Raw genomic sequence first — 18,630 nt, 5'->3', positions numbered from 1 at the left:
GCTCAGACTCAGAGACGAACAGTTTGATTCTGTGATCATGTGATTTGACCTGATTCTTTATCTTCATCTGCGTTTGAATGAGGTCACACTTTAAATCTTTAAATCTAACGTTCATGTTCACATTTTTGTTGTCATCTCCTCCTTCTCCTGCAGGAGGTGCTGAAGCAGCTGCAGAGTAAACTGGAGCAGGAGGCGGGAACTCTGGCATCATCAGGGCGGAGCGATGTTCTGCACCAGCTGACAGGTGAGTGGGTTTAAACTCCTCCCACCTCAGGTGGGTTGGATGTGTCCTCTGGGCGGATCTCTAACGTGATTGGCTGACACAGGGACACTTGTGGTCCAACATTGTCAGAAAATGACAAAAAGAAAAGGAGTTTGTGTTTGTGAGAATTAAATCTGAGGGATTATTGTCTGTTAATGTTTTTTAAAACACTGATTATGTTTTCACACATTTGTACAACGTTCTTAACTCATTTAATGTTCATGAAAACATAAGAGAAATATAAAGATTAACCATGTAAACTTAGAAAGAGTCAATGACATTAAAAATACATTAAATAAGTTCTTTATACTTGTTACTGTGTAGAGGTATATATATACTGTATATAGTATGTATATACAGTGTATCACCAGCCGCCCAACCCTGGCCCGCCGAGTTGAAACCCCCGGGCAGACTGCGCGGACCCCACCCGTTTACCGCTCAACGGTTTCACGCCCTTGAACTCTCTATATAAATATATTTATATACACTGCATATACGTATATTATACTGTATACAGTGTATTCGATATATACACTGTATATAGGTATATATACAGTGTATATGTATATACTGTATACAGTGTATTCGATATATACACTGTATAAATACATATATACAGTACATATATATTCGTAGCGAACCGTCACGGTACAGGCACTTCCGGGTGGTTACAGAGCTGGACCGCGGTCCGTAAATGTGGTGTACATAGCGTTAATATGGCGAATGTACAGGCTTGTTTTGCGTTGCGGAAAGTCACCTTGAAGTCGGCCCGGACCGGTTAGACTCCGGCTTGGCTCGCACAGGAGTGCGTAAGTAGCCGTAACATGGGATGCCCCGCCCCCGCGAGCGCGACTGTGTGGATCGATGGCTCGCGAACAGAGAGCGACCTGCATGGCGAACGACAACAGGAAACCGGAGCTTTCAGACGCCCCCTGTCATTCTAATCCCAAGTGTGGGAGAACTTCGGATTCCAGGTTCATTTCACTGGATTCCACTCTAATGGTGGAAGACCAATGAGCCCAAATATATATATATATATATATGTTTACAGAGAACGCACAGAATATGTGAGTTTATAGAGATGAGATGAAATGAAATGAAATGAAATGAAATCCCAGTGAAGAGAAGTCATGTCACGACCTTCAGAGAAACAACATGATGTTAGATATATCTATATATATAGATATTTATATAGATATGTGATTATTGATGTGTGGACTATTGATCATGGTCCTCAGAGCTCCACATGGACCTCACCAAGTACTACGAGCTCAAACATCAGCCTCACAACCTGAGGCTGCTGCCGGGCACTCTGGGAGGGGCGGGGAGCGGCAGTGTTGTAGGGACGGAGCTCGAAGACCACCTGGCTCTGCCTCTGTCCTCCTGCTCCTCCTTGTCCTCGGTGGCGCCCGTGAACCGGGCCAGGAGTCCACTCAGATCCTCGTCCCGTCAGAGCGACGCGTCCGTGGGCGAGGCCACCACCCTCATGCTGCCGCATCACTTCCTGGACGGAGCCCCGCCCAAAACAGCTGTGATCAGCGGCGCAGACGGTCGACTGAGCGACCACCACCTGGAGGAGCTGTTCAAGGAGAGGTAGGCGGAGCCATCATCGACTCGAATCAGCTGATCTGTCTGAACTTCCCATAATACTCACAGCGTGTGTGTGTGTGTGTGTGTGTGTGTGTGTGTGTAGGAACCTGCTGTTGGGGGAAATCGACCGTGAGGAGAGAGAGCGATGTTGGTACTTCAGCCAGCTGGAGGCGCTGTCACAGAGACTGACACACCTGCCACGGATCGACACAGTGAGAAAACACACACACACACACACACACGCACACACACGTGTGTAACCCCTGACCTCTGACCCTGTGTGCAGTTCTCTCTGCAGATGGATCTGATCCGACAGCAGCTGGAGTTCGAGGCCCAGCAGCTCCGCTCTGTGATGGAGGAAAGATTTGGGACGAGTGACGAGATGGTTCAGAGGACACAGGTGAGAGAGTCACCAGACGCACCAATATTACTGGCCATTTCTCAATACTCAAGGAAGTATATACTTGAGAAGTATATACTTGAGAAGTACACTGGGAGTATATACTTGACAAGTACAGGAGTACACAAGTATGTGGCTGTTTCTCAATACTCAAGTAAGCAAGTATGTATGTATTGTTCTGCTGTTTGAATGGTGGCTTGTGCCAAGTGCTGCAGCCTCATTACCACCTACAGTGTTGATGAATGAACATATGAAATACTTTTAATAAATGCATATATATTGTTATTATTTTCACATTTTAAATATTTAACTTCATTTATTAATTTATTTCTATTAAAATATACAATACAAATAATACCATGTTGAAAATAGATATATTACAGCATTGTAGCGTAGTATATATATACATATATACGTATATAACGTGTACAAATTCTACTACTCTACATATCTAATATTTACATATTATATTTAAATACAGATACAATGACCATGCGACTTTAATATAAATCTAAAATTCAAAGTTAAAATAAATAAAACATTAATTATATACAAACTTTCAAACTGTCAGGTCAAAACATTTGAACACCGAAATTCTGAGATACATGGCCATCCCAAGTACGCTTAAGTCACCCCTGATTCATACTTGGTAAAAAAACACTTCCGGGTTTGAGAACTGTCCTCGCTGTTCGCTTACTTGAGAATTGGAACAGCACTTTGACTGAGGCTGATGACGTTTTCACAAGTACGGGAGTACGCAAGTACGCACAAGTATGCACAAGTACGGATAAACTCTGTGTGTGTGTGTGTGTGTGTGTGTGTGGGTCAGATGCGTGTCGCTCGTCTGGAGCAGCTGGAGAAGGAACTGCACGAGGTCCAAGGGAGTCAGGAGAGTCAGTTACAGGTGACACACACACACATACACACGCACAGACACACCCACACACATACGCACACACACACACACACACACACACGCAAGCTAGGAATCTCACAGATTCTCCAAGTTTAAGCAACTCCTTCAAGACCCCTGAACCCTTGGACCCCCTGAACCCTTGGGCCCCCTGAACCCTTGGAACCCCTGAACCCTTGAACCCTTGGACCCCCTCAGCCCTCGGGTTCAGTAATCTGTCCTTGGGTGTCGTCACTTCAGCAGTCTTTCCCAGTCTAACTCCACCTGACACAGCGACACTGAGCCGTCGTAGGTCCACACCCAGAAACCCGGGTACAGAGGCTCAGTGAAGGTGGAGGTGAAGGAGTGGAGGAGGACCATGGCGTCCCGGGAGACACAGTAGAAGGACAGAGATCCAGCAGACCAGTCTAAGAAGACCCCGACTCTGTGGCTAAAGGGTTCTGGTGTGGTGGACCTGAACCTCTTGTTGTTGTGGCTCGGTGTGTAGCTTCCCTCTGAACACTCCAGACTCCAGGACAACTTGTTGTGTCCCAGCAGACAGTCCACCGTGTCCCCATCTCTGGAGATACTGTTGTATGTGACGCCGATGTCGGCACCGCCGCTCCACTCCACCTCCCAGTAGACCTGGTCCAGCAGCCCCTCCCTGCACAGGACCTGAGGGCAGCTCTTAAAGCGGTCCAGGTGGTCCAGGCAGCGCTTGCTTGCCCACAAACGAGTCGCCTTCCTGTTGAGGTCACTGAGGTGAAGCTCTGCGTTGGCAGTGTTGGGGTCAAAGGTCAAATAACAGGCAACTGGTGGTGAAGGAACAAGAGCAGCTGATCAGTAAAGGTTTTTAAAATCACTCACTCCAGGATTATCTAACATCTTCAATTAATGCTGAGTCATCATGTGTTTTCAGTTTGCGCTCAGGTTTAACAAAGAGCTGTCACACGCATGGACACTAAAACTATGTCATCTTACAGTTTTTCACAGACCACAGGTCTCCTCCTCCTCCTCCTCCTCCTCCTCCTCCTCCCCCTCCCGGCTGCTTCCTGTCAGACCAGGAACCAACAGAACCTCAGGGTTTATCACATGAAAACCAGAACATGCAGCTTTGTCCTATGTCTCACCTCATGCTCATGATTCTCAGCTCAGAGAGCAAATTCTCGAACTCAAGAGACTCTGAAGATTCTTCTTCTTCTTCTTCTTCTTCGTCTTCCATCTTCACTTCCTCGTTTTCTTCTGATGCCACAGAGTCTTCATTACTGTCGGGTCTGTGATCGACTGCAGAGAAGCAGAATATTTCATTATATCTGGATTTACAATCATACACAACCAGAAAAAGAGGATTTCCGAAGAAAATGCAGTCATGGTGCTGAACTGAGTGTGATGAGATTGGACAAGATATTTCTCTAATAAAATCTCCATCAGTTTTAGTCTCTGATATATATGTCTTTGTCTCGCTGTGAGATAGACTTTTCCTTGTGTAAACAGAAGTTTGTAAACCACTCACTCTCCCACACCAAAGAAAACCAGCGATTTTAACATCACACACACAGGAAAGTTGATCCACTGCTGCCTCCATCGCTAAGTTTAAATGTCTTATTCTGTCACTTCTGCATTTAAAATATTTAATTTAGACTTATCTCAGTGACACAAAGTGACCACATGAGGCAGCAGAGGACCAGCAGCTCCTGTGCCCCCGCCAGCTAAAATCACTGACTTTCTCTGTGGACTTTTTGATTTCAAAGAACCTTAATTATCATTTATCACAAACATGGTGTTGAAGAACGTGCCTGCCTGTGATGGACACATTGTCTCCCCACTGTCACTTGGTGATGCGGTCTCCCCAGACTCCTCCTTCTTCTCAGACTCCTCCCCGTCATCTTTGTCCTCCTGTCCATTTGTCCTGTCTGTCATGGTGCTGTTCGCATTCTTCTCCGACAGCTTTTGACTCAAACCTTCGTCTGTTTTCTCCTGGTTCATCTCTGAAGGCGTCACCGTCCCTCCCTGACTGTCCTCTGCCGTCCTCAGTTGTCTTTGTTCTCTTCTGAACAGCTTCAGAAAAGCTTCGTCCATTCTCTCAGCTGCTGGGACTTTTATTTTGGAGGAGTCTTCCTTCATGGAACGGCCCTGGTCACCTTTGTCCTTGAGGGGACTGAGCCTGAAGACATTAGAGATGTCCTCTTTGATGAGGCTCAGATGTCTGAGTGTCCTTTCTGCTGCCTGACTGGTTGTAGGATCAGTGGACTTCACGTCTCTGATGTTAAAGATGCTGCTCATGTCTTCTTTAAACTGACTCAGATCGTCCCTCAGAAGACTGAGTGCATCGGGGCTGTCTTTGTCCACCTTTGTGTCTTTGTCCTTCAACACTTTGAGGACTTCCGCTTTGAACTGACTCAGGTCTTCTCTGAGAAGAGTCAGTGCGGTGGACGTCCTTTTCTGGTCCGTATTTTTCTGGTCCGTGTTTTTCTGGTCTGTGTTTTTCTGGTCTGTGTTATTCTGGTCTGTGTTATTCTGGTCCGTGTTTTTCTGGTCCGTCATATTCTCGTCCATCTTATTGACATCCGTCATCTTTGTGTGTTCATCGCCATCCTGTTGAACATGTCTCTCAGTGCCCTGTGAATTGTCCTCTGTGAGACTCATTTTCTGTCTCAGTTGTTGTTGATGTTCTTCTTCCTTTGATCTGATCATAAACAGTTTGATGTCACGAGGATCAGTTTCACTAAACCTCTTGACCTCGATCTGTCTTCTCCGTTCATTTCCTACGGGACAAACGTTAAACACAGGGACAAAAAGTTAAATATTTTAAAAGGTTTTTTAAAAATCAGTAAAAAAGAGAGCACATTAGAATATTAGCACATTAGCACGCTATTACTGAAGCAGGAGGAGTTTTTACTTAGAAACCGTTTTTTTAATCACTTTTCTGTTCAGGAACTACCATCAAAGCTAAGCTCTGTTGTTAGCATGAAGCTAACAGTATGGATATTTTAGCTTGTGTTGTTAGCATGAAGCTAACAGCATGGATATTGTTAGCTAGTGTTGTTAGCATGAAGCTAACAGTGCGGCTATTGTTAGCTAGTGTTGTTAGCATGGATCTAACAGTGTGGCTATTGTTAGCGAGTGTTGTTAGCATGAAACTAACAGTGTGGCTATTGTTAACTTGTTTTGTTAGCATGAAGCTAACAGTGTGGATATTGTTAGCTAGTGTTATTAACATGAAGCTAACAGTGTGGCTATTGTTAGTGAGTGTTGTTAGCGTGAAGTTAAAAAAAGAAAAACATTTTGTGAAATGTTAAAGACAAAGTGTCTTTGACACAGAAACGTGTTGATAACGAGTCACAACATGAAAAGTTTTTAAATGTCTCATACATCTTACGTGAAAGTTCAAATCCTGCGTCTCTGTCCTCGTCTCTCTGTTCTCGTCTCTGTCCTCGTCTCTCTGTTCTCGTCTCTGTCTCTGTCCTCGTCTCTCTGTCTCTGTCCTCGTCTCTCTGCCTCTGTCCTCGTCTCTCTGTCTCTGTGGACTGTTTTTTTCAGCTCGACATGTTTCTGGTTGGACCTGTTAGTCTCCATGTTTCTCTCTCGACGCTGATTGGCTGACTGCGTGCACTGGTTTATAAACAAAGGACAGGGACATGTCATGTTAAAGACCTTTAACAAATCTGATCTATCAGTAACAATGTGGTGAAAACAGAAAGACAACTTCATGTTAGTAAAAAAAAAAATACAGAACCAGAAGAACCAGAAGACGTCTGATCTGAGAGACAGTGTCCTCGCACTTTAGTTTGTCTTGTCCTCCGCATGGACCTTTTTAGTTTTGGTCAGTGCTTAGATGAAATCAGGTCCAGGTCCAGATCCAGGTTCAGATCAGCTGATAGGTGAAGAAGGAAATTATTTCATCAATAATGAACTAGTTTGAATTATTCATCACCTTTGACTGAGTTTGACCATTGACCTAAAAAAAAAGGTTGATTCAAAATCAGTTGATTTTGAATTCAAAGTTAAATCATGTTTGGAAATATTTTATTTGTCTTTATTTTAATGTTATAATTAAACATTTACATACATTACATACATATAGTTAGGCTAATATACATATATATACATATGTATATATACATATACTCACACATATATGTATATATACAGTACATATAGTTAGGCTAATATACATACATATACACATATGTATATTTACATATACATACGTATATGTATAGAGAGAGACAGAAAGAGAGAGTATTTATATAACATCAGGTCACAGAAAAGAAAAGTGGCTCGTTGCTATGCGGCTTCTCTGCAGCTTCTCTGCCTGTCTCTACCAGCTGCTCTCTGACTGGCTGTTGCTAGGCAACAGAGCTGCAGAGAGAACAAGGAGAAGCAGCACAGACTGAAGTGTCTCGGCTCTGTCTTCATGAACCATGAGGACACGTTTGACATGAAAGTCAAACAGTTTGAGACATTTTTTATGGATTGTTGATGATCATTTTCTCTCTCACACACACACACACAGTGAATCACGTCTTCAGCTCTGATGCATGTCAGCCATTTTGTCTTCATGTCGCAGCTCGTTGTGTTTTAATGGAGGTTTGGATCAGAGCCACACACACACACATATCCCAGGGTGTTGCCATGGTGATGGGAGGATGAAAGCTTATACGCGACTCTGAGGATTCAGTCTGAATTTAAATGAAGCTGAATGTGTGTGTGTGGGGGGGGTCTACTAAAAAGCAAATCATAACAAAGAATAAGATGTTTAAGTCATTTGAGGTTTAATAAAAAGGCAAATATGTTTGAAACATGCAAGTAAATATTACATAAAACAAGTTAATCCATGGTTTCACCATTTATCAAAAGCACCTAATATACAAATGAAAGTGGTTAAATCAGAACATTAATAACATTTATATGACATGAATATTACATATATATGACTTATAAATAAGGACGTAAAACCCAACTAACAAACATTTACCCTGAAAATCACTGATCTTCCTCTTCAGCTGTCTGGAGCTGAGAAGCCCCCTGCTGGAGAACCGGAGAACAACACGTCATCGTCTTCAGCCGCAGCAGGAACAGAAGCTGCAGGAGACGGCGGCAGCAAGGTGACATTCACCTGCATCTCATAGAAAACTCTAATACACTGAGTGACCAGTTTATTAGGAACAATTTAACTTTAAATCAGCCTTTGGGGATTTAAACATGTCAAATTAAAGGGATAGTTTGTAAACTACTCACTCTCCCTCACCAAAGTCCATAGATTTTAACCAATGATTTTAACATCACACACACACACTGCTGCCTCCATCACTGAGTTCAAATGTCTTATTTTGTAGCAGCCACACTTAACTGCCCCTTTAAAGTTGTCTGAAGGATATTAAAGTGAGTCTCACAGTAATATATAGAATAAACTCCATGTGAGTGCAACAGTGCCTCTGTGTGGTGGAGACAGACGCAGCGGTTCTCTGACGGTTCCTCCCTCCTCAGGTGGAGATGGTTTTCTGGTTGCTCTCCATGCTCGCCAACAGAGACAAGGAGGAGATGTCCCGGACTCTGCTGGCGCTGTCCAGCTCTCAGGACAGCTGCATCACCATGAGGAAGTCTGGCTGCGTTCCTCTGCTGGTCCAGATCCTGCACGAAGCTCCGGGCGGCCCCGGAGGTGGTCCTGGAGAGACAACAGCATCCTGCAGCCGAGAAGCTAAATCCAGAGCCAGTGCCGCTCTCCACAACATCATCTACTCCCAGCAGGATGAGGGCCAGGCCCGGCGGGAGATGAGGGTCCTGCACATGCTGGAGCAGATCCGAACCTACTGCGACAGTGGCTGGGACTGGATTGAGAACCACACCGGGACACCTTCACCTGGAGGAAGCAGAACCAGTGGTAAGACCGGTTCTTTCTAAACCAGCAGCAGGTGGAACCATCGCAGACTCAGCAGCTAAAGGTCACTTCCTGTTTCCTCCTGAGCAGATATTCCTGAACCTGTGGAGCCACAGATCTGCCAGGCCATGTGCGCCATCATGAAGCTGTCGTTTGAAGAAGAGTACCGACGCGCCATGAATGAATTAGGTTGGTGAAAAACACCGACTCTTTATCCTTTAACACCGCAAAAACATTCCAGTTTCACTTTGTGATGCTGTGGGTGTCATTCTCCAGGCGGCCTGCAGGTGGTGGCAGATCTGATTCACTTGGACCAGGACATGTACGGCATGCAGAATGACCCTATCAACATGGCGCTGCGGCGATACGCTGGGATGGCGATGACCAACCTCACGTTTGGAGACGTCGTCAATAAGGTACGAACAGAGTGGGAGTGGCTAGTGCTGAGGGATGATTGACAGGTCTCACTATGAAAACCCTGTTCACCTGTCATGGTGCAGGAGTGGTTAGCTTAGCAATAGCCACATAACAGTAATCACAGTCATCGCAGCACTTTATTGATTAACCTGAGGAGGTAAATGTGTGAGAAATTAGAGAAGGAGGAAGTTTGTCATTGGAGCAGAAGTCTTCATTTAGTGTCTCATTCAACCTCACTTCAAAAGGTCAACATGCAAAAAAAAGGTCAACATGCAAAATGAGTCCTTTGGACGTTACTGATAAGATAAATGTCTTCATATGAGTTTACGGTGTCACAAGTCTTTGTGATGTTTGTTTCTCTGATTAAGTTTAAAAAACCAAACTGCCCGTCTTCTGCTCGTCATCCTGCAGGCGACGCTGTGCTCAAAGAAGAGCTGTCTCCAGGCTCTGGTGGCTCAGCTGTCGTCAGACAGTGAGGAGCTGCATCAAGTGGTCTCCAGCATCCTGAGGAACCTGTCCTGGAGAGCAGACATCAGCAGCAAGAGAGTTCTACGAGACATCGGCTGTGTTTCTGCGCTGATGACCTGCGCGCTGCAGGCCACCAAGGTGAGCCGAACAAACCCACCACAAAAAAATCAACCAAAAATGTTTTAGATTTTTTTTGCATTCATTTCTTAAATCATTCACACAAAAACCAGAACTGTTGGAACAAATGTCAAAGACTGAATCCAAACCCTGTTCTGTTTCTGCAGGAGTCGACCCTGAAGAGTCTTCTGAGCGCTCTGTGGAACATGTCGGCTCACAGCATCGACAACAAGGTGGCCATCTGCTCTGTAGATGGCGCTCTGGGCTTCCTGGTCAGTACACTGACGTACCGATGTCAGACCAACTCGCTGGCCATCATCGAGAGCGGAGGTGGAATTCTCCGAAACGTTTCGAGTCTGATCGCTGCTCGAGAAGACTACAGGTCTTTATTACCTTGTTTGATCATTTTCAGTTTGACAGTTTTTGACATAAAAATTAACATTTTCTACTGATTTCTTTCTTCACAGGCAAATCCTCAGGGACCACAACTGCCTCCAGACTCTGCTGCAGCACCTGCGCTCCCACAGCCTGACCATCGTCAGCAACGCCTGCGGGACACTCTGGAACCTTTCAGCCCGTAGTCCAAAAGACCAGGAGTTGCTGTGGGACCTCGGAGCAGTTAGCATGCTGCGCAACCTCATCCACTCTAAGCACAAGATGATAGCCATGGGCAGTGCTGCAGCTCTGAGGAACCTCCTCACCAACCGACCACTGAAATATAAGGATGCTGCAGTAGTGTCCCCCGGCTCATGCATGCCCTCACTCTACATGAGGAAACAGAAGGCTTTGGAGGCAGAGCTGGATGCAAAACACCTGGCAGAGACCTTTGACACCCTTGAGAGACAGAGCCCCAAGCATCTAACCCTCAATAAGCCACTTCGGCACATTGAAAGTCTGGTGAAGGACTATGCATCTGATTCTGGTTGTTTTGATGATGATGAGGCTCCAAACGTCTCCAGTAGCTTGGACACTGGCAGCTTCTCCATGCTGTCCATGTTCCTCACCAACTCAAACTTCTTACAAAACCAGCCTCGTAAGAGAGACAGTGAACCTGAAAGAGATGTAGACCACCATCAGATGATCGAGAAGAGACATGCGCCCTCTGATGATGTGGTATCTGCTGCTGCAGAGAAGCTGGCAAAAAAGATTACCAACACAGTTGCCAAGATTGACAGGTTAGTGGAGGACATCACCATGCACACGTCCTCAGAGGACAGTCTGAGCTTCAGCTCGGAGGATCACCTGGCGGACTGGCCTTATGGTCTTGATGAACTCAATGAAGCCCGAGCACAATCATGCTCCCCCTGTCACCTCTCTGATACCAGCAGTCTGGCTCACAGAGAACGTCTCACTCGAGCCCACGCACTGTTGCGCCTCAAAACCGCCCACACAAGTGTCTCAACGGACAGTCTGAACAGTGGCAGCACCAGTGACGGCTATTGTGGCAGCAAAGACCAAATACGACCTGCTCCAAGACCCCTAATTGTACCACAGCAAAGACCGAACCAGCTCGATCTCAAGGTGGCTCATCAACAATACCTTAATGTAGGACCTGGTGTCCTCAATGAGACAAGCCAGCAAGATATTCCAGAGAGGGATTCTGTGGACAACAAAGATGTAAAAGCTCTTGAGCTCAGCAACATGGATGCAGAAAAGAACCAGGATCAACCCGTGCAAACACCTGTGAGTGTGTCCACTAAGGTCTCCTCTGATGTCAGCATGACATCCATTAAACTGTCGCCATCTTATCAACAGGTTCCACTCATTCAAAGTGTGGCCAAATTTGGTGTGGCAAAGACGGCAATTAATGTCCAGGCTGCCCAGGCAATGAGGAGACAAGCATGGGTTCCTACTGTGATAACTGGGGGGAGCATCACAAAATTTTCACCAATGGCGGCCACTAGAAGTCCAACCATCGGGACGATGGAGACAGTTCAAAAATACTCAGTGGAGAACACGCCAATCTGCTTCTCTCGCTGCAGTTCCTTGTCTTCCCTGTCTTCTGGGGACGGAGCCCTGGACGGACAAAGTGAAAATGAACTGGAGAGTGACTCCTCTTTGGAAATAATTGAAGTGGAGGATGGAGAAGTGATGAAGAGAGATGACGAGGATGAAACGCTGGAGGATCTGAGCGACAGCCAACTGCTGATGACAGACTCCAAAACCTTCCCAAGCAAGGAGACAGATCCCATTGAAATTCCCTGTCCTGCCAAAAGGGAAAAGGTTTTCCTCAGAGGGGCTTCACCTGCTGTGCTTGAAGACAGATCTCCATCCAGTTCATCTGACAATTACATACATGAAACACCACTGGTAATGAGTCGCTGTAGCTCGGTCAGTTCCCTGGGCAGTTTTGAGTCTCCCTCTATTGCCAGTTCAATCCAAAGTGACCCATGCAGTGAGATGATCGATGGGACTATAAGTCCCAGTGATCTACCCGACAGCCCTGGACAAACAATGCCTCCCAGCCGAAGTAAAACTCCATGTTGTGTTGAGTCAAACGGACCAGAGACACAGGCCTCAGGAATAACAGGCCAGTGGGAAAGTAGCCTGCGGAAGTTCATGGAGATCACGGACAAGGAGAGGTTTAACCTTCCTCCTGACCTTGACACAATGATCTACTTCACTGTGGAAAAGCCCACTGAGAACTTCTCTTGTGCTTCAAGCCTAAGTGCTCTGCCTCTCCATGAACACTATATACAGAAAGACGTAGAGCTGAAATTAACTCCCCTCCTCCAGCAAAATGACAAAGACCTTCCCTTCCCTGATGAGGATGAGCAAGGGCTCGACCACGCAGAGAGATATAGTGAAGGCAATTCAGACGATGACATAGAAATCTTAAAGGAATGCATCAACTCGGCAATGCCCTCCAGGTTCAGAAAAGTGAGATCTTCCCTAATGACCACAATCCCTTCGCATATTCTCAATTCCCATATCCGAAAACAAATTCATCTTCCTGTGTACATGATGCTCCCGAATGGCAAAACACAAATGTGTCCTGGAAGGCGAATTGTCATCCCACAAAAGGACTTGAGGTTTGATGATTCATCCCTCACTGATTCTGCAGAACATACCCCTGTTAACTTCTCCAGCACAACATCGCTAAGTGATGAAACACTCCAGTATCCAGTAAAAGAGAGGGGGGCTAAAGACTGTACAGCTAAAGGTATGAACAGACAGGAAGTGCTTGATGACGAGGCAAAGAGGATTGAAGACTTGCGGATATTCTCACACTTCCACAAACCCAACAGGACTAATCAGCCACCTGAGATACAAATGAATCGAACAACCAAACACGTCATACCCACTCAGAGGGTGTTGATGCAGAGCAAAGAAGTTGCTGACAGAGTGGCAAGCCAAAGAAATCGTGATCAGTCTCCGAACCAACAGAAGAAGAGGTCAGGTCAAAGCAGTCACAGAAAAATGGAACTGCCCATCATAAAGCAAAACACAGACGTTAATACTGGATCACAGAAAGGAAAGACAATCTTCCGACAAATGACACGTTCTTCAGAAGACAGTAACAGCTTCTATACTGATGAAAATGAATTTGATGAAACAATGAAGCGAACAAGTAGAAAACAGTTCAGGGAAACAAGTCGAAACACTTTCTCACGGAGCATGACGAACATTGGCAGGATTGATAATCCTCAAGCAAAACCCAGGGGTTTTCAAAGATTAAAACAGAATCTGATAAAGGATGAATCTCCAACATGTTACTCACTCAGCTCTTCTCTGAGTTCACTGAGTGACGCTGAGTTTGACGAACACAAATCAAAAGCTCAGCAAATATGGTACAAAAACAGACACAACAAATCTCTAAGTATGGCACAACAATCAAAGTCTATGACCATTCACAGCCAATATGAGGAGCAAAGCTCACCAAGTTCTGTGAGCATGGATTCAGAAGACGACCTTCTTCAGAAGTGCATAACATCTGCCATGCCCAAGCAGAGGAGGAGGCTCGCTGCCAGGAGGAAGAAGGCCGAAAACTCTCAAAAACAAAAGCAAAAGGTCTCTGATAGTTGGAACATGGATGAAGAAATGGACAGTGACGATATGGCATGGGATGACGATTCCGACCTCAACAGTGTTGAATGGCGAGCCATACAGGAAGGTGCTAACTGTGTTGTCACTGGGCTGCAGGCTTCCAGGTCTCAAGAACCATCCTCTGAAGAGACTGAGTCAGTTCTGTCATTCATGTCAACGTCCAGCTTTACACCCAAAGAAAGGAAGTTTGCTAAAGACAAAAAGGCAAACAAACCTTTAGATTTCGCACAGCGCAAACCAGTTCCAAACTTACCAGTGGTTTTCAGAGGCAGAACAGTGATCTATACTCCGAAAAAAGAGACTGCTCCATCACAGAGACCTCCTCCCAGAAAAGTGCCAACCAAGACAGATGCTCCAAAGAACCCAGATCTTGCTCAGCACAGATCAAAGAGCCTCCACAGATTAGGCCGCCCCCAGGACACAGAACTGTCTTTGCCAAAGAGGAGCTCTACTCCACCTCCAAGGATACCAAAAAGTTCATCCTCTGGATCGTCACAAAGCTCTACACCATCCAAACAGAGTCAGAAGAAGATAACATCACCAATTCAGACAAACAAATCCATTCAGAAAAAGAATACCACGCCAGTTAGCAGTCCACCAGCAAGGAGTCCCCCTGAAAGAAAGGGAAGGTCCCCTGTTGTGAATCAAAATGAAAAGTCCCCACCACCTAAAACTCAAAAGTCACCTGTTCGAATCCCTTTTATGCAAAATTCTGGAAGACAACCTAGACCTTTGTCACCGCTGGTCACTAACCAAACAACCGATATACAAACCAATCAGGTCAATGGGAAAAGGGTTCTACCCCCTAACCGGTATGACCTTGTCAGGATGACCTCTGTCCACTCAAATGGTGGTGAGACTGATCGAAGTGGATTTTTAAGACAGCTGACTTTCATTAAGGAATCAAAGACTGCACTGAGACGTGATGGATCTGTCCACAGCATGTCAAGCTCTCAAAATGGATCACCCCGCAGAGCAGTTCCTGGAGCGTCAGCTGTCTTCCTTTGCTCTTCACGCTGTCAGGAACTTAAAGCAGCTGTTCAAGCTCAAAGAAGGGTTCAAGTAAAAGGTGCAGAACCACCACAGCAGGTCCGTAGGATGAACTCTGGCCTTCAGAAGCAGAGTACAGCCCTCTCCAGAGCAACCTCTAGTGAAAGGAATTTATCTGCAAGACGCCAAGCCAGGAGAACAAGTTCTGAAAGCCCCTGCAGGGTGGCTCAGCGAAATGGGTCCAGCAGACTGTCCAGCACCAGGCAGCAACAAGACAAAGACACCTTTAAACGTCATGCCTCGTCACCGAGCATAAACATACTGAGCCGAGTGACCAGCCGGTCTTCCATCCGCTCTTCATCATCTGATTCGAGTGGAAGGGCAAAGAGTGAGGATGACACAAAGAAGAAAGGACAGAGATCCTCGTCCACCTGGAGGAGAATCCGGGATGAGGATGTACCTCAGATCTTGAAGACTACTCTGCCAGCCAATGCTTTACCTCTGGTGCCTTCTCCTGATGGGGAAAAGCCAATGCCACCAGTTCTTGCAGGTAAACTGCCTACCATTCTTCTTGCATCTCGCAAGACAAGTGATGCAACAGTCCAGACGGAGGATTTTACGAATAACAAAACCAACTCGAGCACCTCTCCATCCGTCGAAGCGGCTCCGGTTACGTCCGAAGAAGTGGCACAACTCAGCCATTTCAAGAAGATCCGTGCCTCCTCAGGGAGTAACCTCCTGGGTGGTGAGTCAGACGGTTCTCTGAGGAGCCATAGTACCATTTCTACAGGAACAGCAGATGGTCACGTGGGCGGAGCTGTCCATTTCCGACAAGGATCCCCTAGCAAGGCTGCACGAGTCACACCATTCAACTACACCCCCAGCCGCATGACATGCTGCCTGCAGGACTCACAGATCCAAGCTGCCACGGTCAGTGAGAAGTCAGGAGAGAAAAGAGAGTCGTAGGACATTTGGTGGATTACTGGACTCTACTGTGTCTCTACCATGTCCCTGAATGAAACTCTCAAACCCTCAGGTGGACAGACAAGGAGTGTGCTGACACTATACCTCGGATATTGACCTTTAAGTTTCTCCATTGATCACATATTCATGTTTTTCTGTCTGAACAGCTTCCATCTACGCCTCCTACAGGGTTGGATGTATGCATTGAAACAGGTCTGATATGAACGGACCGACATTAACTTTTAGAGATGCACTTCAGGAAAACATGTGGCCAGATGAGGAAGTGCATCTTTTTGTACTTGTTTTGTATTTGTAGAATAATTATTGCCTGGTAGAAATGTAGAAATATTCAGCAAAAGACAATGAAGTGGATCTCAGCACATGAATCACTGTCGGTCTCCTGGACACAATCTAACGATATTATGCAAATACTCAGCTGGACTTTCACCTGAAAGAAGGTGCAGACTGTGTTCGACGGACTTTTCATGAAAGACACAAACGCACTGACATGTAAAGTATTTTTTACATAAGTTCATCAAAGCTCAAACCATTCAACTGTCAATCATTGCTGTTACATAATGAAACACTCCCTCATATTAATAGCATTTGTTTATTTAAATTGTCCGTCTTTTAAAAACATTATTTAGACTGAGGTTTTTGTGGATAAACTCCAGGATTTTACACCTCGATTCCACACAGCTTTGTTTGCGCCGGACATGGTTGAAAGTGCAGTCGTGCAGCAGAAGTTAAGAAATTATCAACTTTCCACAAGGTGCCATTAGTGTTGGCCAATCAAATTACAATGATATGTGTAATGCTGTGTTTCCATCATGGTACGGTACAGTTTGGAATGGTACAGTCCTGTGGGTGTGGGCTGTGCCTGATGGCCACGTAGCACAACATCATACCAGTGCAACAACAACGAACAACGGCATGGAATCCGACTAGACTTGCGTTTTTGTCGGACATAGTTTCACCAAACACCACGTTACCATCACTTTAGCAACATTAGCAACTCTTGCTACAAAGTCGGCCACACCAGGCGTCAGCCACGCTCCCATTTCAAAGGTTATTAATGTGAGGGAATGATGTATGGAAAGACTTTGGGACACATTGATGCTAACTGTGTGTTTTGTGAGCGAGCAGCACCCGCGCTGTCCTGTCTTCTGTGTTTTCATCAGTGTTGTAAATACCAGTCACTTATTACAAACCCTTTCAAAGCTTCCACAACAGTTGTGCGTTGTTCTCCCGACGTGACAGCATGCTAATATATTCACAGACTGCTAACGTGGTGGTGGACACATGATGACAGTGAGACACATGATGAGCATTAACCGTCTGTATTATTGTGACCTATAATAACCTGTCAACATACCAACAAAGCAGATTCAATGAGCACATGTTTGTGTTTGCTACTTTATTCAGGCTCCTACAGCTGTTTGGGTACTTCCTGTAAGGATATGAGAGGATCTTGTGATTGGATGACGGTTGGCAGGTGTGGCCTCGAGAGGTTTTTATAATCGTGTTAATATCTGCTTTACTGTGTTGCTGTAAAAGTAGCGATAGGACGAGAAGTCAAATATTAAGAAGATGAATATTCTCTTGTACTATCTCACTCCTCCTGCTCGCTCGGTTGCTCTGAGATTAAAGACAGGACCAACATTTAAAGAGATAGTTTGTGATTTTTTAAATGGGGTTGTATGAGATATGTATTCATGTTAGATCTTTACAACTGAAGTTTGTAAACGAATCACTCTCCCACACTAAAGTCCATAGAGAAAATCAGTGATTTTAGCTGGCGGGGACACAGGAGCTGCTGGTCCTCTGCTGCCTTGTGTGGTCACATTGTGTCACTCTGTCAAGTCAATCTGAACAAAGGATTTCAAACACTGAAGTGATAAAATAAGATATTTGAACATAGTGATGGAGGCAGCAGAAGATCAACAGCTCCTGTGTGATGTTAAAATCATTGATTTTCTCTATGGACTTTGGTGTGGGAGAGTGAGTAGTTTACAAACTTCAGTTTCCTGTTGGAAAAGTCTGTCTGACAGTGAGATAAAGACATGAACATGTGACATGGATATCAGAGACTTAAACTGATGTAGATTTTATCAGCTGTGTGTCACTTCCTACAGCCACATTTCTAAAAACCTGAACTATCCCTTCAGTGAGTGATGAAACTGTGTGACTGCGTTGAAGGGGGATTTTAGCAGCGTGAGGTTTGTCCACCTCCCTCATCAGTGGCCTCGTTCACACCCGACATCAAGGTCAACCATTGCTCAAAGGTTTTTGTCATAATGTGCAGAGATTTCTGGGAATGTTTTGTTTACCAGACGTCGCTGTAAAGGGAGCGCTGAAGTGAGAGAGAGGAAAGCCTCTGAAGAACACGTACAGTATATGTTCTTTAATGTATCACAGGAACGTGGTCTCACCAATCTCCATTTAAAAATCTGCCACTTCTACAAAGTGTTGCTTCATAATTGTCAAATATGTGAACGAGGCCACGCGTGGTTCTGTGTGAAAGAGGCGGAGCAACAGAGGTTTGTCATCATTTATGTTTCATCCAATAAAGAGTAACGCGTTTCATTACACAGCCGAGTTGA

The 18,630-nt window shown here is 45.3% G+C and overlaps 2 protein-coding genes across 3 annotated transcripts in view; one reads left to right on the top strand and one right to left on the bottom strand.

The window, feature by feature from the left end:
- The window catches only part of apc2 (APC regulator of WNT signaling pathway 2), a 21,233-nt gene extending 3,538 nt beyond the window's left edge, over nucleotides 1–17,695 (top strand). For both annotated transcript variants that reach the window (XM_044044624.1, XM_044044625.1), the window contains exons 3-14: nucleotides 154–244; nucleotides 1,501–1,855; nucleotides 1,956–2,064; nucleotides 2,139–2,252; nucleotides 3,082–3,156; nucleotides 8,151–8,252; nucleotides 8,635–9,028; nucleotides 9,116–9,214; nucleotides 9,302–9,441; nucleotides 9,854–10,048; nucleotides 10,195–10,409; nucleotides 10,495–17,695. In XM_044044624.1, the coding sequence (XP_043900559.1) occupies nucleotides 154–244; nucleotides 1,501–1,855; nucleotides 1,956–2,064; nucleotides 2,139–2,252; nucleotides 3,082–3,156; nucleotides 8,151–8,252; nucleotides 8,635–9,028; nucleotides 9,116–9,214; nucleotides 9,302–9,441; nucleotides 9,854–10,048; nucleotides 10,195–10,409; nucleotides 10,495–16,030 (7,425 nt within the window). In that variant the 3' untranslated portion in view covers nucleotides 16,031–17,695. The remainder of the gene's footprint in view (nucleotides 1–153; nucleotides 245–1,500; nucleotides 1,856–1,955; nucleotides 2,065–2,138; nucleotides 2,253–3,081; nucleotides 3,157–8,150; nucleotides 8,253–8,634; nucleotides 9,029–9,115; nucleotides 9,215–9,301; nucleotides 9,442–9,853; nucleotides 10,049–10,194; nucleotides 10,410–10,494) is intronic.
- On the bottom strand, nucleotides 3,335–6,589 carry LOC122781115 (E3 ubiquitin/ISG15 ligase TRIM25-like). The gene is made up of 5 exons (XM_044044626.1): nucleotides 6,517–6,589; nucleotides 4,941–5,909; nucleotides 4,275–4,428; nucleotides 4,126–4,196; nucleotides 3,335–3,956 (listed from the first exon to the last, which is right to left on the bottom strand). The coding sequence occupies exons 2-5, from the start codon at nucleotides 5,836–5,838 to the stop codon at nucleotides 3,397–3,399; spliced, it is 1,683 nt and encodes a 560-aa protein (XP_043900561.1). The 5' UTR covers nucleotides 5,839–5,909; nucleotides 6,517–6,589; the 3' UTR covers nucleotides 3,335–3,396.
- Nucleotides 17,696–18,630: the final 935 nt, after the last annotated feature.

The sequence above is a fragment of the Solea senegalensis genome, linkage group LG14 (genome assembly GCF_019176455.1).
Source record: "Solea senegalensis isolate Sse05_10M linkage group LG14, IFAPA_SoseM_1, whole genome shotgun sequence".
Lineage (NCBI taxonomy): Eukaryota > Metazoa > Chordata > Actinopteri > Pleuronectiformes > Soleidae > Solea > Solea senegalensis.
This window is presented reverse-complemented; position numbering and strand designations above follow the sequence as displayed.